General features: G+C 46.6%; 1 protein-coding gene across 8 annotated transcripts in view; it reads right to left on the bottom strand.

Annotated features, from left to right (window-relative positions):
* Positions 1-24,552, bottom strand: part of LOC135896026 (uncharacterized) — a 96,573-nt gene extending 72,021 nt beyond the window's left edge. For 4 of the 8 annotated variants that reach the window (XM_065424326.1, XM_065424331.1, XM_070523371.1 and 1 more), the window contains exons 1-3: positions 24,374-24,545; positions 23,762-23,869; positions 21,642-21,848 (exon numbers count right to left, since the gene is read on the bottom strand). In XM_065424326.1, coding sequence (XP_065280398.1) covers positions 21,642-21,834 — 193 coding nt within the window. In that variant the 5' untranslated portion in view covers positions 21,835-21,848; positions 23,762-23,869; positions 24,374-24,545. Of the gene's footprint in view, positions 1-21,641; positions 21,879-23,761; positions 23,870-24,103; positions 24,346-24,373 lie in introns of those variants that run through there. The other 4 variants (XM_065424330.1, XM_065424328.1, XM_065424327.1 and 1 more) reach the window with 4 other exon arrangements.
* Positions 24,553-24,783: the final 231 nt, after the last annotated feature.

Raw genomic sequence — 24,783 nt, 5'->3', positions numbered from 1 at the left:
GGGTGGAAAAAGGGTGGGATTCCCCAGGAGATAGCGAAAGTGTGAGTACTCGAGAACCTTGCCCTTATGTGTGGCTTTGTGGCAGCGCAGGCTGTGTTGTCATGGAGCGAAACTTCAAATCCAAATTTCAGTAATTCACACCCCGATCCTGACCGTACAGTAAATTTTTACAATGTTTGGTGTGGCTCAGAGCTGCAAAAATACGGCAACTCCTTTTGGAGTGCACTCTGCTCCTTGTTCTTTGCCATCAGAATATAGCGGCAAATGATTTCTGGAACCGACAAGGAATAGTATGCTCCCGTTGCAAAGCGCAGTGAATTTTAACACACTGGCAGGTGAAGGTATTGTAGTATTTGCAAAGGGAGATACCAAGCACCCTCGGTTACTTTGAAGGAATGACACACACACTAGCTTCATACTGTGCCCAACTTACCCTTCGTCTGCAGGGGGGGTGTCTATATATATATATATATATATACACGTGTGTGTGTGTGTGTCCGTGTGAGGATGTTACAAGTCCTCTTTGGAATGAAGCGATGGGTAGTGCCACCAAGCTCTTGTTATTTTAATGCCCAGTGCCATCCCTATGTTCAAGTAAAGAAAAAAAAACGACGGTGAATTCAAATAAACAATGTTTCTGAAACCCTACAGTGAATTTTGTTTTTGTCCACCACCGTTGTTTCTAGATTACCTATTTTTCTTTCGCCATGCTTCAAACCGCCTTTTACTAATCTCTATTGCAGACATGTTTACTTTACCCATGCTCTCGTTGAACGCAAGGGTGTCAAGAAGGCCAGTGATTCCTAAATCGACCGCTGGGCAGATATCTTCACATTCTAATAAAACATGCTCCATGGTTTCCCTAGCTTTACCACAGCAAGCACATGCTTCTTCTTCCTTCTTATATCTCGCTTTATAAGTGCGTGTTCCAAGGCATTCTGATCTTGCTTCGAAAAGTAATGAGCTTCCCTTTGAGTTATCATAAACTGTTGCTTTCCAGATTTCGTTTTTTCCTCTTGAGTAGTTACTCATGGTAGGTTTCTTTTCCATTGCCGCCACCCACGAGATTATTTCAGCCTCTGACTTTTCACTTGACGTTCTTTGTAGCTATGTTGCTCACCACACAGGCCGCATACTTGCTGGTAACCTTCCTAGTTCTTTTCCTCCACAATCAATGTTTTTCCTGTACAGTTACCTAAACACTCTCCCAGCCCATTTACTTTCTTCCACATTCCTCAGTCATTCTTCATGATTAATTTTTCTGTGTGCATCCCTCACTTCAAAACTTGTCCAGCCCATATCACCCTGGACAGCTTCATTTGTAGTCCTCCCGTGAGCGCCCAATGTGGGAGTCCCACCGACCTTTGGTTGCCATCAAGTCCTGATTGTAGCCCTGATTTCAAGCAAACAATCGCATTTCCAAAAGTAAGTCCTGGAACCCGTACACCTTTGCACATACCCTGCAGCACCTCGTATCTATTGTATCCCCATAGCGCTCTGTGTTTCATTATGGCCGCATTTCTCTTCCCCTTTACTTCATTCTTTTTTCCTGTTTCCATATATTTATTGCCTTCATTTATTCGTATACCAAGATATTTGTATTCATTTACGCAAGATATTTCCTGGCGCGGTATTGTCACTGTCTGTTTGCTGTTTTTAATGAATACTGTAACACCCCATTTTATAACGCTAAATTTCAGACATAACTTATCGCCTTCCTTTCCACAGAATTAGCCGGACATTGCATGTCACTCTGTGTGTTAGCTAGCAACACAATGTCGTCCGCATAAAACAAACCTGGAAGCTGCTGCTCTACTACTGTACCGGCCTGTTTGTATGAGAGATTAAACCCGATATGACTTCTTTCTAGCTCCCTTTCCCTCCTCACCATGTACATCATAAACAGCAGTGGGGATAACGGGCACCCCTACTTCAGTCACTTGTTGGTATCAACTTTCCCCTTGCTCCTCATTCCTTCTCATTCGATGCAAACGGTATTTTCTAGGTAAATCTCTCTCAAAAGCTCTATACAATTGTCACCTAAGCCTTTCCCTTCGTGAATATCCCACAAATTGTTGTGGCCTACGTTGTCGCTCCTGCAATTTCTAAAAACGCCACATACAACCGTTTCTTTTCTACTCTGAACACTTCAATAGACTGAGCATGGAGAAAAAATCATAATCCAGACGCCTATCTATTATGAAGCCATCGTGAAGTTCCACTAAAATGCTATTATTCTCTGCCCATTCTTCCAGCTTTAATTTAATTGCCTGCATTGCTAACCTGTATATTACTGATGTCATGGTCAACGGTCTATACGAGTGAATTATATCTTTCTCTCCCTTACCTCTATAAATTATATTTATTTTACTTTGTTACCAACTGTCTGGTATTCGTCTATCTTTTAGACTTTTTTCTACTGCTTTCCACGAGGTATTTTTAACTTTTTGGACCTAGTTGATTAATCAGCCTAACGGTAACTTCGTCTAGCCCTGTGGCCATTGGCTTCGGAATTTTTTCTTGGGCTTTCTTCCAGTTGAAATTTGTCACCACCAACTCCATTTCCATCTGGTTCTCTTTCATGCTCTTTCTTTCCTCAAGTAAAACTCATCATTGCCTTGGAAAGATTCGGCTGTTAATTTTCCAATGCAATTTAATGGTGCGTTCCCTTCCAGTTTGTTTCCATCGTCATCTAAGATATGTTTGATGTATCACCAACTTAATCGTCATCTTCATCGTGCTTTCATCGGCACTGCCATGGTCATCATGACACGTGAGCATCGGAACACATGGATGCAGTCTACAATAAAGCTGCGGTGCTTGCGGCGTTATGTCTGACTGATGTCAGTGTTTTAAGCCTAGTGCGACATATCAGTGGCGACGAGGCCTAGCGTCGCTAGGTGAGAAGACCCGGGTTAGCATGAGTGCTGGACGGCCACCGGAATTTGCCGATGCAGAAGGTACGTACGTGGCCTACGTATCGCGTTCGCCTGGAGGCGTACTTTGAGGCTCATAGCATCGTGGACCCAACGAAGAAGCGAGCGCTGCTCATCGCTTTGCTCACGGACAGTGCAGTGCGTGTGGTGCAGGACCGTCAACCAAAAAAGGTGAATGAACCGAGCTATGAGGAAGTCGTCGGGTATCTGGAAGATCACTATGCTCCGGAGGTCAACGAGATCGCTGCAAGTTATGTTTTCTTCATGCGTTCGCAACATGACGGGGAAGCTGCTCAGGACTTCATTGCGGACATTCGACGCCTAGCTGAGAAGTGTAACTTCGGCACGTCATTGGAGCGCATGTTGAGGGATCGAATCGTTTGCGGAGTGCTGGATGAAGACGTTCGGCGCCATTTACTGACGCGACGGAAGCTCACCTTAGAAGAGGCTGAAGACTTTGCCGTCTCGGCACAGAGAGCTGTTGAAAATGCCAGGAGCATGAACTCGGCGCACTCAGAAGTACATTTTGCCCGACAAGAGCCATTCCTCGAAGCGACGTCCCAAGCCGGAACAACGCGACGTGTGTGGAAGGTGTGGAGAATCGCATGCTGAGGACGAGTGCAAACACCTTCGCGCGGTGTGCCACCGGTGTGGAAAACGAGGACATCTACGTCGGATGTGCCTGTCTAGCACAAATAGTGACCGTCGGCAGGGATCTTATCCAGCAGGACAACGGCGCCAGGGTTCGTACGCCATGGCAGCCGGAGAGGACACAAGCTCGGACGACAACGACGCCTTGCACATGATTACAGCGGTTCTCCATCTCGCAGCCAGTATCCGCAAGGGTAGGCCTATTTACAAGGACATCAGTTGGAATAACGTTCCGCTCACTATGTTGGTGGACACGGCGTCACCTGTAAGCGTCATTCCCGTAACGGTGTTCCGCAAGTACAAGCAGCTCTGGCCTCCGTTGGAGAGTTCACAGCTCAAGCTCGCTTTTCTCTTGGGAGAACTTCCAGTTGTCGGCCAGCTTAGCATGACCGCTACGTGCGACGGGAAAGATATTCCTGGTACTGTCATAGTGGTCGACAGCTCCGGACCATCTTTGTGCGGCAGAGACACCATCAAGGCATTTAATGAAGTTGGAGTGGCAATGTTGTCGAATGTGGTAGCGAATCTGCAACCAGCTGGAATACAGGCTGTCAGCATAGGTCTGCAACAGCTGCTTGACGAATATGCCGACGCGTTTGCTCCCGGACTCGGCCTGTGCAAAGGACCACCGGTCACATTTCAATTGAAAGAAAACGCGTGTCCACGGTTCTTTAAGGCCCGTACTGTAACCTACGCTCTCAGAGATAAGATGTCTGAATCGTTGGATCAGCTGGTCACGGAAGGTGTTTTGACGCTGGTAAAAACCGCTGAATGGGCAACCCCTGTGGTACCTGTTCTGAAGGGCGATGGGTCCCTCCGACTGTGTGGAGACTTCCGTATGACTGTGAATGCGGCCACTGTGGTAGAACAATACCAGTTGCTTCGAGTGGACGACATTTTTGCTAGGTTAAACGGTGGCAAATTATTCACGACCTTAGATTTGCGTCAAGCCTACAACCAGTTGCCATTGGATGAGGAAGCAAAGAAGATAACAGTCCTCAACAGCCAGAAGGGTCTCTTTTGTTTTAACAGATTACCGTTTGGCGCAAGTTCTGCTCCAGCCATATTCCAAAGGCGAATGGACAGACTGCTGGGGGATATTCCTGAAGTGCAGGTGTACCTGCATGACATTATCATCGCCGAGAAAAAACATGATTCATCTAGGCTCAAAACCGTGCTGCAGCGGCTGCGGGCGTATGGTCTCCAACTGAACAAGGGAAAGTGCAAGTTTCGGCAAGACGAAGTCACATTTCTCGGTCATCGTATCGACGCGAAGGGTCTGCGACCGAAGGACAACAATATCAAAGCCGTTGTTGAAGCCCCAAAGCCCACCTCGGTGAGTGAGCTGAAAGCTTTTCTCGGTCTCATAAATTACTATGGCAAGTTCCTGCCCAATCTGGCCACCATGCTAGCTCCGCTACATGCTCTCTTATCCAAAGGAGTCAAGTGGCAATGGAGCCAGGAACAGGAGAAAGCATTTCAGCAAGTTAAGCAGGCAATTGTGGCTTCCAAGTTTCTGGCTCACTTCGACCCGGATAAGCCACTGCGGCTGGAGTGCGATGCATCATCAGTAGGCATTGGGGCCGTTTTGTCGCACCGCGTGAATGGTGTTGACTACCCCATCGGATTCCGGTCCAGGACACTTACCAAGAGCGAGCGCAGTTACTCGCAGTTAGAAAAAGAAGCTTTGGCACTAGTATTCGTCGTCGCCCGGTTGAAAGACTACCTGTATGGACATCAGTTCGTCTTAGTAAGAGACCACAAGCCTCTTACTGGTTTATTCAATCCAGGTAAAGCCATACCACCAATGGCGGCCGCAAGAATACACCGTTGGGCCTTGTTTCTTGGCAACTACAACTACACATTGCAGTACCGCAAGGGCAGTGACCATTCCAATGCTGATGCCCTCAGTCAGTTGCCCTTGCCAGTAATGGATGAGCCGCGGGACTTTGCTGCCGACGAGTACGTTTTGTATGCCCACTCTCTTGAGGAAACAGCACTTTGCGCCCGCGAGGTTGAACATCTGACTAATCGAGACGCCAGCCTTCTGCAGGTTAAAAAATGAATTTCCCAGGGATGGCCGTCATATCTTCTGCAGGGCCATGAGCATCTCCAGCCGTACTTCAACAGAAGAACAAAGCTTACAGCCAGCCATAATTTGGTGTACTGGGGACATCGCATTGTTCTAACCCGGGCGGCGGCAAGGCGTGTGTTGCGTCTTTTGCACGAGACACACTTCGGCATGACAGCCATGAAAACCGCAGCGAGAACGTTGTTTTGGTATCCGGGACTGGATTCCGACATAGAGCGACTGGTGAACTCATGTTCCGCATGTGCGCAGGCTTCAGCGATGCCACCAGCACAGATACCTTAGGCCTGGCCAGCCACCAGGGAAAGGTGGAGCCGGCTGCACGCAGATTTCGCAGGCCCGTTGGACGGACAAATGGTCTTAGTCGTCGTTGACTCGGAAACGAAATGGATGGAAGCCATTCCAATGAAAACTGCCACTTCGCAAACCACGGCCAACGCGCTAAGATCAATATTTGCACGGCTCGGCCTTCCAAAAACCTTTGTTTCTGATAACGGACCACTATTTGTGGGCAAAGTTTTTCGTGAGTTTCTGGCATGGAACAATGTGCAACAACTCACAACAGCCCCTTATCATCCACAGGCGAATGGGTTAGCCGAACGAGCTGTGCGTATGCTCAAGGAAAGACTAAAGAAGAACCCCGGAATAGCCCTCAAAATACGCATAGCGTGGGTTTTATGTCGATATCGCCGAACGCCCGTCAAGGATGGAAAGTCGCCGGCGGAACTCTTATTGGGGCACCAAAAAAGAACAAAGCTGGACTGTATCGCTCCCGATGAAAGGTCAACAGAAATCCAACCACGAGTTGGAGGGTCTCCAGTTCAGGCAGGTGACCCAGTCTGGATGCGCGATTTCCGAACAAGTCGTCGCAGGTGGATACCAGGAGTAATGCGAGATCAACTGGGGTCCAGAATGGTCACTGTTGATTCCGGGAAAGGAATTCAGTGGCGACACTTGGACCAGGTGAGACGTCAAACTGTCTCAGACTCTTTCTCGACACAGAGGGTAGCCGCAAACCCTGCAGATAGCACTCCAATCACGTCGCGACATAGTCCGGAAGTGGCCCAGACGGATAGCCCGCCACCGTTACGAAGATCGACCCGACAGCGACGGCCTCCTGAACGCTTGGACCTGTAAGAGGGCAAGAAGTGATGTATCGCCAACTTCATCGTCATCTTCATCGTGCCTTCATCGGCACTGCCATGGTCATCATGACACGTGAGCATCGGAACACACGGACGCAGTCTACAATAAAGCTGCGGTGCTTGTGGCGTTATGTCTGACTGATGTCAGTGTTTTAAGCCTAGTGCGACATATCAATGTTGTATTGTTTCAGACTTACTGCCTCAAGATTTATGTGGTTTCAAAATATTCTAGTTGCGGCCTTCTGTTTCTCCCGTATTCCTGACAAACAATGTTCACTTTCACCTTTTATCATTGCTTGCACCACTATTTGAACCACAGACTTTTTCTCCCAGTATATTTCCCATTTACTGGCTACTTCATCCTGCGGCGACTGCGCCTTCTTTGCCTGCCTGTGCTCTCGGGATGCTTCCTGTTGTTCGGCGATCGCTTCTCGTATCTCCCTGTTTGACCAGCTTTTCGGTTACTCTTTTTCCTTTCAAATGAATAGCTGCTTCTCTTTCCGCATTTCTTTTGTTATTACATTTGAAAGCTCACTATATTCCCACTCATTGCAGGACTCGCAACTTTCATTGATAGGATGTTGGCATATATTAGGAATGATCTTCACATGGCGGATTGCAAGATTGAATATATCATGATGGAGCTAATTTTAGGTCGGCAAAGCTTACTGCAGATGCATTTAGAATCCTAGTTCCAGTTCTTTACCTTTATCAGATATAACAAAATGGCTAGTTTTTTTTACTTTGCTGTAATACACTAAAACCCACAGATACATTTTCCGAGAGCCAGAAAAGAAAAGAAAGTACTGTACCTATTCGCATAATGATCACACTTTATTGTAAAAAAAAATTGACGCAAATTCATGGGTGCCATCATACACAAGTTAAATTACCTGAGAAAAGAAAAACAATTTTTCATCCTGCATTTGCTGTGGGATGACAATAGGTCAACAAACAGGCGGCTGCCGTTGTAATAGTGTGGGACACCAAAACAAAAATGGAGGCCGGTGGAGCAAGCCGAACGCGCCGAACGAAATTTATTATTTTTCCTGAGTATATTATCCGCATTGAAACAGTTTCTTCTGTATCAGTAATGAATAGTATTGTTAATATTGGAACATCTGTGGCAATAACGTAGCCATGTCCACTTGCGGGGACAGAAACAGAGGTGGGCATGCTTAGCTGCCAGTGACATAGAAACACATCGCGGGTATCAAGTGGAAATTGCGGCATTTGTCTTCACTACTATCCTAATACGGCACGTTTCCGCTAAGGGTGGGGGAATATCTTAGCTGTGTTACAAGCGTCCGCATATGAATAGGGTACACTTCTAACGTATCAGTGCAAACGTGGCCACTATCGTTGCTGCTTGCGATTTGTTGCGTGCCCACGAGTGCAGATGAGATGAACCGAAAGGCGTTCTTTTTTGTGGTTGTTGACCACAACACTTTAAAAGCCTACATATAATAAAGGCAACACAAGTTAGGTTGTAGCTTTTTTTTTTATGGGAGTGCGGAATGTTTTGAAAGGAATGAAATGGGGCATCTGCTCAAGAATGTTCGGTGCGTGCAGACCGCTTGGTATGCCTTGGAAGAGTCGTTCGCGTAGCATTCGACAGATCGTAAGCGCGATCATCCTTAGCTAGACTTGGCACACGACATATCGCTGCAGCAAGTGCGGGGTGCAATCATTACAAGGGAAGGAAAAAAATCTAATTTTGACGACAAAATTCAGGGGTACGATCATTACGCAAGTGCGATCATTATGCAAGTAAATGCCATACCAGCCGGAAAAATGTAACAGCCAGGAAGGCCGCAAATTTCCACAGCAGTGATAAAAACAGCTCTGAATGGCTGCCAGTACAGTTATTAGACATCTCGGTGCTTGTACCTTGACTGGGGACAGAGTGTGCACATGCGTATAACTAAAGGACACACACAATGTTCCATCAAAGTGGCCACTTTCAACTTTATTATGCTTCACTGCAAAGCTATGCATATGCTTCATTAACATCATTAACACTAAATTTCTCATGAAATAATTAATTGCATTATACACCACACTGATAAGCTTGAGTCCCTAGTGAGCACAAGTGAAATACAATGTGCACTTCAGTGATCTTGCTATACTGCACACTATTATATCATGTATATCAAATGAAATGTCATAAAACAAGCGACTCAACTATACCTACTATGAAGCTGTATGCCTAAGTCACTAGTGAATACCATCATTGGTATCGATCCAGCTGTAATAAAACAAACATATTTTTGTTACCAATGCTAAAAGATAACGCTGAGTCATTAGCGATTACTAGTGATACGCTGACCACAATGTACTATACTTTCATGCAGAATAGCGTCATGGATATCAAATGAAACGCCATCGAGACGGCAATTCAATACCTATAATATAATAACTAGAAGATGTTAAGTTTGAGTCTCTAGTGATGATGAATCACTTTGTGCAATGTGACTATTGCAGCCACCATTCGTGCACATCTTCAATGGCATGAGTGAACGTGTCAGTAAATAAGCCTAAATCATTCAACTTTCCTAATTTATATCACACAGTCATTAATGATCAATATTTATAAGCTCTGTTCGGTGTCCTACTTGTATGCGTCACAGCGTCATGGATGTCAAACAAAAAACTCTTTTAAACATCAATTCAGTTGTGATAACTAGGAGACGCAGAAATGTAGCCACTAGCAATCACGGATCACGTATTTCTTTGACAGTGGCAGACATCCTTCGTGCAAGTCATCATTGCTATCTATCAAAACGTCATTATATGAGGACTTTTTTCTTTTACCATTGGTAACTGATAATGCAGAGTGATTAGTCATCACTAGTGATAAGCTCCATTCCGTGTTTTTGTACTTTTACACAGCATAAAGTCATGAGTATCAAATTAAAAATGAGTCAAATGATTATTTAGGCCATTTAAAGGTGATTGAATTATGAGAATTATGAACAGAGTAGTTTGAGCCAGTAGTAAATATCAATAACCTTCTTACTGTGATAGCATTTACCTGTACATACTACTGTTGAGCAGAACAAAGTGTCAATATACCAGCGGTTAGCTGAAGAATATAAAGACTATCAGCTAATCACTAGCGACAAGCATTGATTTTGCACAGTTATGTGTTGTCGGCATTTACAATCCTTCGCTGCAAGGGTATCACATGAACAGTCGTTAACGGGGTTACTAAATTATGTTGTGCAGGATATCATATGCTTAAGTCCGTAGAGATGACAAGCAAACACAACATTGATGGTGCTTTGCAGTGCAGACGGCAGCTGTGATGCGTACAGGACGATTTCGCAAGTCCCGTATGTTCAGAGAACGGTGACCAATTTGACCATTTCGATGATACATTTCTTGAAACGGCATATGGTGTGAAGCAGTAAAAAGATGAGAACAAAGGATGAAATGCCAGACAGGTGTGTAAGGAATGAAGCGACTGCGTGACCGTTGGTTCCGATTGCTCGGTGCGACTGCTATAATGGAACCCCATTTTGCCTGGCCTGTGCCTATGGTTATGCCACACTTCTGTTCACAACATGCTGCTACGTGCCAGGAAATGGCGGAGTCGGTCGATTATGACAGTGCTCCTTCTATTTGATGTTGTTCAGTTAGCCGTGGATGAAGAAGTCGTTGGCATTGTCCAGATTTTATTGGTGGCTCCTTTAAGGACATTGCCCTTACGAAGTTCTCTCTTTGCCATTTTCCGAGACTGCAACAATCTGACACACTCGCTGCAGCGACGACTGCGGTTGCTACTGGCGTCCCACCAGGCTAGAAGGGAGGCCCAGGAATCCCGTGACAGTGTCCGAGCAATCGCAGAGTCGTCAGAGGGGTTAGTTTCCTTTTCTTTTTGGACCAGTTCATCAATAGCCGGTTGTCTATGTCATTCTTGTTCTCGACTTAGGCGCCAGGAAGCTGTCCACTAAAACAGCAGCGTGACGATCTGCTGTACATCATGACAGTGCCGCAGCAGTTTCGATCGAACGTGACTTAAGGGGGAAACGTGGGTCCTAAAACATTTTTCTTATTTTTGGGTGAATCTTTAACAAACTCCACTGTCTGGGGTAATGTTTCATGCTGATTTCAGATCTGTAATCAGATTTTTGATAGCTGTAGCAGTTCATAAAATATTGAGGTCGGAAGCCAAATTAATTTCAAACTCGTTACGGGGCTTTTCGATGATTCCTTCTTGCTTAACCAAAAACTAAATGCATGAAACCATTTCTAAAAACCTACTGTAGGAGGTGATGCTATTTTTATTCATTTGGAAGCATTTTACAGACAGGATAACAATTTTCCATTTATTATGAACATTTTTTTCTAATTAGCAGTGAGTACTATACCTGAATGTAATTTTCATGACGGTGCAAGAGTAATCAAAAAAGCATCAGCCCCAAGATCATTTTAACACGAATAAAATGTTACCACCCTTGTCATTTTTGGCCAAAAACAACCTAGACAATACACCTGTAAGGCTGAGTACGGTGTGCAAAAACATCAAACTGAAATAAACGCACTTGAAGTTTCAAACAAATGTCACTTTCGCTGAAGTGAATCTACAGAAATACAAATGGCACCGTTTTGAAGCTCTATGTTTTGTTAGAACGGCCATACTAAATGTGTGACTGCACACTCTCAAAATAATAGCACACTGGCCAATGAACTAGCGCAAGAAACTTTATTAGGCACCATTCTCTACAAAGAGCATGGTGCCTGGGTTTCAAACCGAGGTGCAGAACTCTGTGTGGGCATGAATATAGTTCCAGTGTTGTATCTGCAGGCTGCCTGATTGATAGCAGTCTCCAAAACAATCAGTGAGGCATTTTTTTTTCATTTTGTAGAATTGACCATGTTACTGAATGAAGGCTGAGTGTAAGCAGCCTTCCAAGTCATCTTCACCTAACAATGACTTTGGAACTTAGCCTCAGAGAGCCAGTTATAAATATGCAGCTGCTAGGTGCTTTCCAGAATTGTACTTTTGTATGATGCCTCGATCACTTCTGCAGCCAGATGTTGTGCCAGCCCAAGAAGCCTAGTGAACAGAGCTCATGATGAGGTTTTCTTTATGAAGAAGGGGTGCGGGGGTATGATAGATATTGTTACGAGCTATTGTGACAATATGATCATAGAGTGAAGGCGCAATATGCTTTGTTGCAGGTCCAAGGTGCCGACGCGCGAAATGGCTTGCCACAGATACAAGGAGTTGAGGCTCGGTCTGCTTAGTCGCACAGTCCGAGGTGCAGACGCGCGAAATGCCTAGCCGTGCAGTTCAAGGAGTCGACACTCGATGTTCGTGCAGTCGCACAGTCAGAGGCGCCGATGCACAAAATTATTAGGTGAGGGTCCGAGAAGTCCGCGCGCGATGTGCATGATCGCCGAGTCGGAGACTCCCTATGCGCGAAATGTTTAGCCGCATGTCCGAGGAATGTGTGTGCTATGTGCTTCGTCATGAATTCCAAAACACCGACTGCTCAAAGGCTTAGTTGCATGTCCGAGGATTCCACACATGAATCTACCGTATTTACTCGCATAATGATCGCACTTTTTTGTCAGAAAAATTGACGCAAATTCAGGGGTGCGATCATTACGCAAGTTAAATTTCCTGCGAGAAAAAATTTTTTCGTCCCGCGTTTGCTGCGGGATGCGGGTGCGGGACACCAAAACAAAAATGGCGGCCGGTGGAGCAAGCCAAACGCGCCAAACGTGATCTTTCTTTTTCTTCTCGTGAGTACATAACGTGCATTGAAACAGTTTCTTCCGTAACAGTGATGAATATTATCGTTAATATCGGCAAGTTTGCGGCAATAACGTAGCCATGTCCACTTTGAGGGAACTGAAACAGATGGGCGCGCTTAGCTGCCGGTGACAGAAACCCATGGCCGGCGTGCTGCGGAAACCGCGGCATCCGTCTCCACTACTATCTTAACACGGCACGTTTCCGCTAAGGGTAGGCGAATATCTTAGCTGTGTTACAAGCGTCGGCATATGAATAGGGTACACTTTTAACGTATCAGTGTAAACGTGGCTACTATCATTGCCGCGCGCGATTTGTTGAATGCTCATGAGTGCAGATGAAAAGAATCGAAAGGCGCCTTTTTTTGTTTTTGCGGACCACAACCATTATAAAGCCTACCCATAATAAAGGCAAGTTTGGTTTTACCTCTTTTTGCCATGTAAGTACGGAAAGTGATGAAAGTAATGAAATGAGGCATCTACTTAAGAATGTTTGGTGCGTGCAGACGATTCGTTCGCGTAGCCTTCGACAGATGGTAAGCACGATCATTATTAGCTAGAATTGGCACACGACATATCGCTGCGGCAAGTTCAGGGTGCGATCATTACATGGGAAATAAAAAAAATCGAATTTTGACGACAAAATTCAAGGGTGCGATCATTACGTGAGTGCGATCATTATGCGAGTAAATACGGTAGGTCGCGAAGTCTGTGTCGCGAATGCTCGGAATGCTTAGCCGAGAGTCTGAAACGTCCACAAGCGTAGCAATCGGCCACGCTACTGCCATGTCCGCGTGCAAAGAGCCGAGCAGACGATGCGAGCGCCAGACCAATGGCGAACCGTGCTGGAGTCACGTAGCGGGCGCGGCAAATCGCAGACTCCGGCGTGACGGTCAATCATTTGTTCTTTGTGCGCTTCTTACTGTAAGGAGGACATCGCTGAAGGAGCAGATTCAAAGACGGAGAAATGCGCTTTCCAACGAGACCAAGATGGCAGCGCTCGGGCACGCCGTTGCCGAGATATTGTGGTGTGAAAAACGCTGTTCTTTCTTGATTTCCGCGAAATTTTTCGCCACCTTGGCTGATAAAACAATTTTTTTAGAGCCCTTCTATGTGGTTTATATGGATGATATTTTGGAGTCGGATAGAAAAAGAGTTATAGAAACTGAAAGTGTAATTTTCAAAAAATCATTTTTTCCCCCATTTTTCGGGGTGTAAAACCCGCATCCCCCCTTAAGACGTCTAACATTGAGTCATTGGACACCTTTGGCGATAGCGGACTCTGCAGTGCAGTTAGTGGAAAATAGCTCGGCCGGTCGATGACGGTGAGCCATTGGTCAAGAAATAGGTGCGGTCGCATATGACCGGGTCAGGGTTACGAGGTCCTTAAGGGGGGAAGTGGGTCTTAAAAATCTTTTTCTTATTTATGGGTGAATCTTTAATAAACTCCACTGTCTGGGGTAATTTTTCGTGCTGATTTCAGATCTGTAATTAGATTTTGGATAGCTGTAGCAGTTCAAAAAATATTGAGGTCTGAAGTCAAATTAATTTCAAACTCGTTACGGGGCTTTTTGATGATTCCGTCTTGCTAAACCAAAAACTAAATGCATGACACCATTGCTAAAGACCTACTGTACGGGGTGATGCTATTTTTATTCATTTGGAAGCATTTTGCGGACAAGAAAACAATCTTGCATTTATTATGACAATTTTTTTCTAATTAGCAGCGAGTACTATACTTGAATGTAATTTTCATGACGGGTCAAGAGTAATGAAAATAGCATCACCCCGCAGATCATTTCAATACGAATAAAATGATACCGCCCTTGTCATTTTTGGCCAAAGACAACCTAGAAAAAACACCCGTAAGGCGGAGTACAGTGTGCAAAAACATCGAACTCAAATAAACGCATTTGAAGTTTCAAACAAATGTAGCTTTTGCTGAAGTGAATCTACAGCAATACAAATGGCACCATTTTGAAGCTCTGTTTTGTAAGAATGGCCATACTAAATGTGTGACTGCACACTCTCAAAATAATAGCACACTGGCCACTGAACTAGCACAAGAAACTTTATTAGGCACCATGCTCTACAAAGAGCATAGTGCCTGGGTTTCAAACCGAAGTGTAGAACTCTGAGTGGGCATGAATATAGTTCCAGTGTTGTACATGCAGGCTGTCTGATTGATAGCAGTCTCCATTACAATCAGTTAGGCATTTTTTCATTTGGTATAATTGACCATGTTACTGAATGAAGGCTCTGAGTGTGTGTAGCCTTCCAAGTCATCTTCACCTGACAGTGGCTGTGGAACTTAGGATCAGAGAGCCAGTGATAGATATGCAGCTGCTAGGTGCTTTCCAGAATTTTACTTTTGTATGATGCCTCGATCACTTCTGCAGCCAGGTGTGTGCCAGCCCAAGGGGCCTAGTGAACAGAGCTCATGATGAGGTTCTCTTTATAAAGGGGTGGTATGATAGATATTGTTACGAGCTATCGTGACAATATGATAATAGAGCGAACGCGCAATGTGCTTGGTTGCGAGTCCGAAGTGCCGATGTGCGAAATGCACAGCCGCAGGTACAAGGAGCCGACGCGCGATGTGCTTAGTAGCGCAGTTCAAGGTGCCGACGCGCGAAATGCCTAGTCGCGGGCCCGAGGAGTCGACTTTCGACGCGCTTATTCGGGCAGTCCGAGGTGCCGATGCACGAAATGCCTAGTCGCGGGCTCGAGAAGTCGACCCTCGATGCGCTCATTCGGGCAGTCCGAGGTGCCGACGCGCGAAATGCCTAGCCGCGGGCTCGAGGAGTCGACACACGATGCGCTTATTCGCGCAGTCGGAGGCGCCGATGCACAAAATGATTAGGTGACGGTCCGAAAAGTCCGCGCGCGATACGAATTTGTCACGAATTCGAAACGCCGAGTGCTGAAAGGCTTAGCCGCATGTCCGCATGTCTGAGGATTCCGCGCGTGAATGTTGGTTGCGAAGTCCGCGTCGCCGATGCTCAGAATGCTTAGCCGCGAGTCTGAAACGTCCACAAGTGCAGGGTTCGGCCACGCTACTGCGATGTCCGCGTAGCGCCCGTTTTGACACGTCGAGATCACGGCGAGTGGAGACATCAAACACGCGAGGTGCAAAGAGCCGAGCAGACGACGCGAGCGCCGGACCAATGGCGAACCGCGCTGGAGTCACGTGGCAGGCGCGGCCAATCGCAGACTCCGGCACGACCTTCAATCATTTGCTTTTTGTGCGCTTGTTTCTGTATGGAGGAGATTGCTGAAGCGGCAAATTTGAAGACGGAGAAATGCGCTTTCCAACGAGACCAAGATGGCGGCGCTCGGTCGCGCCGTTCCGGAGATATCGTGGCGTGAAAAAACGCTGTTCTTTCTTGATTTCCGCGAGATTTTTCGCAACCTTGGCTGATAAAACGAATTTTTTAGAGCACTTCTAAGTGGTTTACAGTGATGATATTTGGGTATCAGATAGAAAAGGGGTTATAGAAACTGAAATTGTGATTTTCAAAAAATTGATTTTTTGGCCATTTTTCGCGATTTAAAACCCGCGTCCCCCCTTAACGGAGTAGTAGTGCTCGCATGGGTCTGTTCAAAACTGGGGTGGCTGCTAGCAGCGATCGTTTTCAATGGTAACGTAGTCATTTGTGCGATGATGTTTGTAGCAGCTTGTGTCCTTGTTGTGGTTGTTCATGGTCTACAGAAAGCCTTGACTCTGTCGTTTACATGGTGTACCCATGCTTGTGGTTCCGAACACTGGTTCACCAGTTTGTAGTTGCGAACACCGCTTCGCCAGTGTTGATTGATCTCCTCGCTGCGGTGGCGGTGGTGGGAGGATCAAATGTGGTAGCAATTTTCTCACTTGTATTTCTGATGGTTACGGGACAGGCTCCGAATCTGTCACACTGTTCGCACAATGTAAGGCGAGTGGGCAGGTGTGTATGAATAATGGGCTAACTTGAGTTGTACCATTTGGCTGGTCGCTGACATCTGTTCCCCACACGCTGCATGATGTGGGGATTGAGGTGCCTTCCTGTGCCTCTTCCTCCAGCTCCTGCACTGTGTTTAGCTTGATTTCCAGGAACCGCCATCATAACCGCAAGATTGCTGACAGAGCTAGCACACCGAAGCTAATTTTCTGCGCAAACTGTGCTTCTCCCTCCCAAGGTCAAATTAGCATGCGAGCTAGTGTCACAAAGATGCGCCTCAATCGGCCTCCCTAGTGGCGGTCCCCGGACACCGTCTCCGTCTGAGCTCTCATCCGCTGAGTGCTTCATTGCCACGGAAGATGCTCACAGGCCCACAACGAGGTAGTTACAAGGACCTTTGCTCCCGCAATTTCTCGTTTTCACGCTTGGTGGACCGCTTCCCAGTTTGCCCTACTGCAGGGACCACACATACTCGATCAGTCTTGGGGTGAGCCTTTGCCCATAAGCGCAGTGACTGTCAAACTGTGCTATATCTTGGTTGAATAAACCCATGCTTCTTGGCAATCTGACTCTGGAGCCCTGTCTGTGCCGTATCAGAATCAATGAACCCTGCCCAAGCGCCTTTGTGCGTTGCGGGGTGGAGGAGCGTTGTGCCCTTCCCAGACCGTCGTTCGTACGGTGAGCCTCGTGCAAACCCACTTCCACATAACTACCACCCAACCCTGTTTCAGCATGTCATAAATGCAGGCCCCCTTACGGCCGTCGTTCCTGCTTGATCCCCTTGCCATGTGCTTAATGTCCATCGACGCGGATAACATCCACAGCATGAGGTACGTACCCTCTGCTTTCGGCCAGCAGGAGCAATCCCTTCTTTGGACAGCCCTTTTGTCACTTCGACCGCCTGGATGTGTACCTCCTAGTCCTAGCCATGTGTTTTTCTGGTTTTCTCAACTCTTTGAGGTGCATGTGGAGCAGGTGCTTACTAGCCCCTCCAATCTGCTGCTCCTGCTCGCTGGCACCTTTTTGTCCCGAGCGCAGTTGAGTGCTCCATGCGTCGCATCGGAGCCACCCTGCTTGAGTGCTCGCACTAACTCGCTCACCGGTCCCTCTTTGTCTCGAGCGCCTTTCTCGGACGAATTTGCCGTGGACCAGACAGAGTCGCGCGTCACTATGAGTGATATTACAGCAGTGTGATGCATGTAGGCGCACTTGTGAGAGGCAGTCATTGACTGATTTTTCAGACTCCAAAAATTCGGACATGCTCGATTATTCGGTCTGCTTCTCAGCACCGCGATTCTCCCCATACACCATAATGTATAACAACTGCCAAAAGTTCGGACACTTTGAAACCCCTGGTCTGATTTTTCGGACACTCCTTGAGCCAACTCGATCGAGAGCCCCATGCACCGACTCTGACCGGTGCATGGTTCGACTTGCTGAATGCCATTTTTGTTTTGAACGGAGCCTCCTTGCTGCCCCACGAAGTGGCGCTACTGGAAATCCCCGCTCATCATCATCGTTTCTGCCTAGTTCGATAGAGTGGCTCTGCAGCAGTTCCGGTTTCAGCTTAGTAAGCCATGTCAAGACAATCCAGCAGCTGATTTGTTTCTTCTCGCACGACGCTGCGAGCTGGCCGCGTTTTTTCGTTTGTGTGACTGGTGTTGGCACGGTAGTGTTTGCTTTGTGTGCTGTGTCGAGAGTTTGGTGATCCAACGCGGCATACGGAAACATCGCATCAAATCTCTAATGGCGCCGACAGTGCCCGCGCAGACTGCGCTGCGGAATGCCGGCAAGCGGGTGCCGGGAGGCCTAAGATTTGTCGCCTTCTGCGGAATGTTTGCGGAAAATGTTCTGCCGAGACCTGGGCACTGGTTGCAATGCGATTCCGGACACAGTCTCATTGACAGTTTCACAGGTGCCGACACTGCTGTGCTGACATGCGCAGAACTCGACGACGGCGAGATCATTCGTCAGGGTTCTGCTGCACCGCCGGGCGATGACTCTTGAAACGGAAGATGACACACCATGTGCTACGCTGCCGTCGCATGCGGAGCGTGTACAAGCAGTGACTGTGCTTTCAGACGCCTATATTGGCCGTACAACCCTCTCTGAGATTCAGGCTTATCTCATTGCGCCTAAACGGAACAGCGTGCAACGGCGCATTCACGATTTCTTCCAAGCCTACTGCCGAGCCCGAATCAGTGCATGGAAATAAAGGATTTCATTTTTTTTTCTTTATCTGCTTTTTCGGACACCTGTTTATTCGGACATTTCCACAGTGCCCATGACGTCCGAATAAACGGTCGGCGACTGTATATAGAGCACGTGGCCATAATATGGGAGAGTCCAAATATTCGGGTAGCCCCAGAAAATAGGGTGTCCAAAAAATTGGTCGGTGATTGTATCATTATTATGCTGTGAAAAAGAACATATTCGAATTCCACTTTCTGTTATTAAACAGGTCGTAAACCATTCTGCTAATCTTACGCTTCAACTGCATGCACCTGAATTACCAAGGAGTGGTTGCGCTTTGGTCAGTTGTCGCACAATAACTAGCACGATTTTCCTGTGTCTGTCATGTAGTATACAGTGGAATCTCGATGATACGAATCTCACGGGGTCACGAAAAATATTCGTATCAGCCGAAATTCGTATCATCGAAACAATTAAAACTAGCTAAATCAAAGAGTCAGAGGTGAACTCACTCAGACACAAGTACGTAGAAAGGATTTATTTCTCGTAGAAAATTCTCTAATGTCCTCTGCCTCTTTTTCTTTGTCAGGTCAATTAGCAGACTTTGTTCAAATCCATAAAAACGCGTGCCCGTGTCGTCGCTGATTTCGTTCACGCACGCCTCAGAACTTAGCGCGCATGCAGCGTTTCAGCCCCCGGTGGTGGGTCCTTCGCCGTCGCCCACGTCTAACACAATGAATGCGGCCCGAAGCACAGCAGCCACTCCGTCCAATGGCACGCGGAAAATGAAGAAAAGCACAAAAGCAACATAAGTGCCACCGCTTCGAACTCTTCGCGCCCAGTCGCGGCCTCCGCGCTGTCCGGCGCCGCGTCCGCGCCTCCGCACCAAAAGAGAGAGGGAGAAATCGCGTAACTGTGCACTGTTCTCTTTCACTGCCATCGGTGGGACTCATTCTCGCGGTCGCGTCCATCCGTGCGCTGGAATCGTGCCAACTGTGGTCTCTCCTCCGCGCAGCGGCGCAACCTCCTCCCCTCCTTAGCAACCGGCGCGCCGGTCAGGGGCGCAGCTGCGCATAGCAACCATGACGTCACACAGTAGCGGTAGAACGGGCGCGCGCGCGTCGGCGGTGGCACCGCCGTTCGTTCGCCAGCCGTTTCGTTGCAGTCGAGTGAGAGGCCCGTGTTTGGCCGCAATGCGGTTCGGGGAAGCGCCAGCGGACGCCGGATTCCCCCAACTCCAAACGCCAGAAGAACGAGGAGCGAATGCGCATGCCACGAATGAACATGTCACCAGATGCGAAAGCAAGGAAGGCAGAAAAGAAACGCCAACAGCGACTGATTAGGTCACCGGGTACCAAAGGCAGGGAAGCAGAACGAAAGCGGCAGCAGCGACAGGCGATATCGCCGAACACCAAAGCGAATGAATTGGAGCGCAGACGGCAGCAGCGTCTGGCTTTCGCCAAGCACACTTTCAAATTTCCAATGTCTTCGGTACTTTTCGTATCAACCGACGAGGGTCGAAAATTGATTCGTAACAACCATTCTCTAACACGTTGCAAAGTAATGGGGCTCGGCCGGGACCACAGAAAAATTCGTATCATCCAGAAATTCGTATCAGCCATGATCGTATCATCGAGATTCCACTGTACTATGAAACAAAATAAAGCATTCTTGTTTGTAGTTGTCAAAGTGGAGAAAGGATCATAGTTTTTGTCATTATTGTGGCAAATTTGCCACATTTGCAAATTTTGTCCAAACACGAATAAATACTGCAAGGAGGGCAAAAATAACATGTCAGGGCTTTATAAGTGCACTTGAAAACAATGTGATAAAATGGGTGGAAGCGTAAAGCATGATTATGGCAGTGTGCCGTTTTGTTTCTATGAATAGAAAGTAAAACAGAGCAAATGTCGGTTTTCACTGGAGGCTTTGTTGTGCAATGGCTACCCTGTTGACGGTGAACTTGAAGACAGTGTCATGAAATGCTCTTGTGAGCACCGTGGACCAGTTTTCCTGATGACAGCAGATTCAATTAAATGCAAAGGCATTTGAATTGCTCACTAGTGCCTCATTTTTCATAGGGAAAAGGCTTCCCCTTTCGCATCAGCAAAAGTGGATAGCATATTGTAACAAAAGTGCTGAGGAGGAATAACTATCCACTGGCACAAACTGTTGGTACAAAAGAGGTCCCATCGGCCACTGCAGTTTGTAAATGCGGCAAAAAAAACCTGAAGCTGCTATCGACGGGAGAGCACCAAAACCAGCATTCACCTCAAGACGTGTACAGATCGTCTGGGGCGATTGCTGGCGAGCACCTGAGGAGCCCAGTGCATGCTGCTCATTGCTTGAGGGCAGTGTTGGGCATGCATAGAACCGCTTAGTCATCGCCGATGATGTGCTGTGGGATGTTGTCACCAAAACCTGTCCCAGGATGAGAATCCTTACAGTTCCCGTGCCGTATTCAGCTCGCTCAATGATTGAGCATATTGATGAAACAAGGTATGTTTAATAGTTGACAGCATTAAATAATTTTGTTTGAATTTTATTCACATCAAACCCAGAGGTCAACTTACAATCTACATTGATTTATATTCATGGTCATACACTCGTACACCGACCTATACATAAATAAGACTCACTGGGTATAAGGTTATCATAAAGCAATGTAAGGGCTACAACAACACCACCTCAAGACGGCTCTGCATTAAGCTCTGCAATCTAAGGGGCTTCAGTGTGCTCAGCAGAGCATTATTTTTTCATTTTGCCTCAATCAGTATGCAGACAAGAATAAAAAACCTGTTAATTTGTCATCAGCAGCAGAACGTTGCACACACTTGAGCAAGTTGTGCCCAAGCTAGGCAGGCTTGGCCATTTACCACACACACACAAGCAAGCAAACGTAAGAGAAGTGCCAGTCACTGCCCACCTGAGGTGGAGCTTAACTGCTCCACAGCCTCCGTAGTCTGCACGCTCCTAGACTCGCTCCCTGGTTTGAACGAGCAACCAACAGACTTGTCAGCCAGAGGCAAGCTGTGCTGCATGGCAACGTCGACCTGACCAAGGACCTTTGAAGGGATGTGGCGTACCCTTTTGGCAGTGATGCTTTCAGCTATGCTCATCGCATTTGTGAGGCCTGCAGAAAATAGGTGGGGCAATTGCAGTCCTGTGACAGCATTAAGAGGAAGAGGTAAATACAACAGAATAAATACAGGCGCATAGCCAAGCAACACAAAATAACCCTTCCGGTTCAGTATTTTTCAAGGGCTACAAAGGACAATCCACATTGAATACTCAAAAGCACAGCAACCTATTTTTTGTGGAAGGCTTACGACAGCAGAACCTATTTGAGACACTCGGCAAATGAGTTTAGGAGAAAATGTACGGCTATGGAGAATTGCAGTGCGAATGTTTACTGTACCCTATGCATCTACAAAACTTGTTCAAACCGTAAAAAAAAAAGAAATCTGTTTTTATGTGCCAAGACCGCCATCTGATTATGAGCCACAATGTAGTGGGCAACTCCGGAAATATGAGACACTTGGGGTTCTTTAACACGCACCTAAAACATGGGTGTTTTCGAATTTCATTCCCATCGAAATTAGGCCACCGTGGCCGGGTTTACATCCCACAACCTCATGTGTAGCAACCCAACACTATAGCCGCTAAGCAACCACAGTGTGTCTTGAACCATTTTAAGAACCCGTTAAAGAGCACGAGGGTGTCAAAATCTGTAGTCTGCCATTACGGCATACTTCATAATCTGATTGTAGTTTTGACACATACAACCCCATAATTATATTTATGTTTAACACATCTGCCATGATACGATGTGCCATGCGAGGGAATGACAATGCTCAACCTTCCTATAGGTCATGAACAGTGAAGTACAACTCCTCAAGAAATGGGTTCCTTTAGTAACGGAGGCATGGCAAAACTTTATCAAAGGTGTGCAATATTAGCTAGGAAGAGTACAAGCCCTATGCTCTAGTTGGTAAGATTGCTGGTAAATTACAGCGTGAACTTCTGTGAAGAAAATGAGCAGGGTCCATAGATGATAACTGTCAATGTAAGGGAATAGCCTAAAGGAATGAAACGGTGAACAAACAAAAGAACAAGCACATGAAGGAACAAGGAAAAGGGAACGAATGTTTTCCCAGGAGAGCCCGACCACCAACCATTACAGACCTCCAACTAAGAACGAAAATGATCGAAAAAGTCAAAGAAATTCACTTCAAAAGATTTCATCGCAGCTACATGTCCATGTCATAATGAAATGCAGAGTACACAACACTGCTAAACATAAAGCCCAGAGCAAGTGGCAAAGTTTCAATAGTATACCACCATACAAACAATATAGAAACAGTTGCCGATCACAACTCAGACAAACACCGAGACATCTAAGTATACCTGCAGCCTTGCAGAGCTATTTCTGATGCTGACACAATTTAAGCCATTGTTTCGGCCGACTGTGGCATTTCCTATGTACGAGACCTAATATATAAACACTTTCACCAGCATTCACTGACAGCTTGTGGCGCAGCAACTGCATTGTACAGATAGACACAGTCTTATGACAATGAGTCAGACATTGAGGATGCAACTGGCAAGTGATAGTGCAATTGACACAAAATATGCTGAAAAGCAACAGTATTCGCACAGGGAAATTACTCACAGCTGTGGATGTTCAGTCACAGTTCGTAACATAATTACTTCTGTATGATTTATTGTCTCGGGACAGCTCTACACAAGTTTTATGGATTTTTCTACTGTTTCTTTTGTGATGACATCAGGCACCAAGGGCACTACAGTATTATAAGAGTTCTGGCCTAGACAATTTTATATTCGAATTTAATGCTTTGTGGGAACTTCCAACATATAACTGCTCGGCCTTACTGGCCTAGATCTGAAGATGCCTTGCCACCTGAATGGCACAACAGTGATAGGGTGTCACGCATCAGTCAAACGACACTTAATTCAATCTTCCTTTTCTGGTGTAGCTGAAGTATTAGAAGCATCAGAATTCCTTGAGCAAATGGATATATATACCTGTTTCTGGACTGAGCCAACCAGCAGCAATCAGCACTTGCGGCTAATTGTTGTCAATGGTGCAGAGATGGCCTACATCTTGACGGGCACAACTAAGATCAGCAGAAGCTGTAACGACAGCAGTAGCACAGTAAAACAAATTAGACAAATGACGGTACAAACATCCAGGGATATGTGCCTTGTGCACTTCACCGCGTAACTGCCGCAAAGTGAAATATGTGCTCCTCGCGCAACCAGGAAAAATGTTTTTAGCTGTAGGCATCACGAGTCTGTAGCGTTTGTCTGGGTGGCTCGTAATAGATATCCTAAAATCAGCATACAAAATTAAGGCAGACAGACAACCTGTGTAATATGCCGCATTAGTGTTATTACAATGTCGACCACGGATGCAAAGCTTCGCGCATGACATATTGTTACAAGGCGGGAGACGTCTATTTAGAAGGATCGGCACTAAAGCAATGGATGGAGCGATGCCGCCAGAGCAAAAACAAGATCCTCCTCTTCCCGCGCTCTTTTTCTTGTTCGTGTGTACAAGCGTTCCGCTACAACATGAACAAAGAAAGCAACGGACGTAGGTATAATGAGCCGATTCGTGCGCTCATCCATGTTTACCTTTGAAGGTGCTCGTAAGCGACAGCGGCAGGGAAGTGAATTTGTATACCTGCTCGCTCACCACGTGCCGTAAACACAGCCACCACAACTCCACCGCAGAACCACGTGAAGTCGTGCACAAAACACTCAGCAAACAAAGTATGGTGTACTAGAGTACGGGTAGTGGATCCAGGGAGCGCACGGGAAAGCGCGAGCGTGAAGCGGAAAATCCGGAAAATCTTTCGGCCGCGAGGCGGCGCTATGGAGCCTTTCACTGTAGATCTGCAGGAATTAATGGACATATGTGGTACAGAACATAGAGTTTCCTACAAAATTACTAGAGGGAACTCTGGCGCTAGTGTCTACGTGAGCTACAATGGGAGCGGTTGTCCCAGCATGGGAATTATGGAAAGTCAGAGTTTCCTACAAAA

Source organism: Dermacentor albipictus, chromosome 8 (assembly GCF_038994185.2).
Source record: "Dermacentor albipictus isolate Rhodes 1998 colony chromosome 8, USDA_Dalb.pri_finalv2, whole genome shotgun sequence".
Taxonomy (NCBI): Eukaryota; Metazoa; Arthropoda; class Arachnida; order Ixodida; family Ixodidae; genus Dermacentor; species Dermacentor albipictus.
The sequence above is the reverse complement of the archived record's forward strand: the minus strand, read 5'-3'. Positions and strand labels throughout refer to the sequence as shown.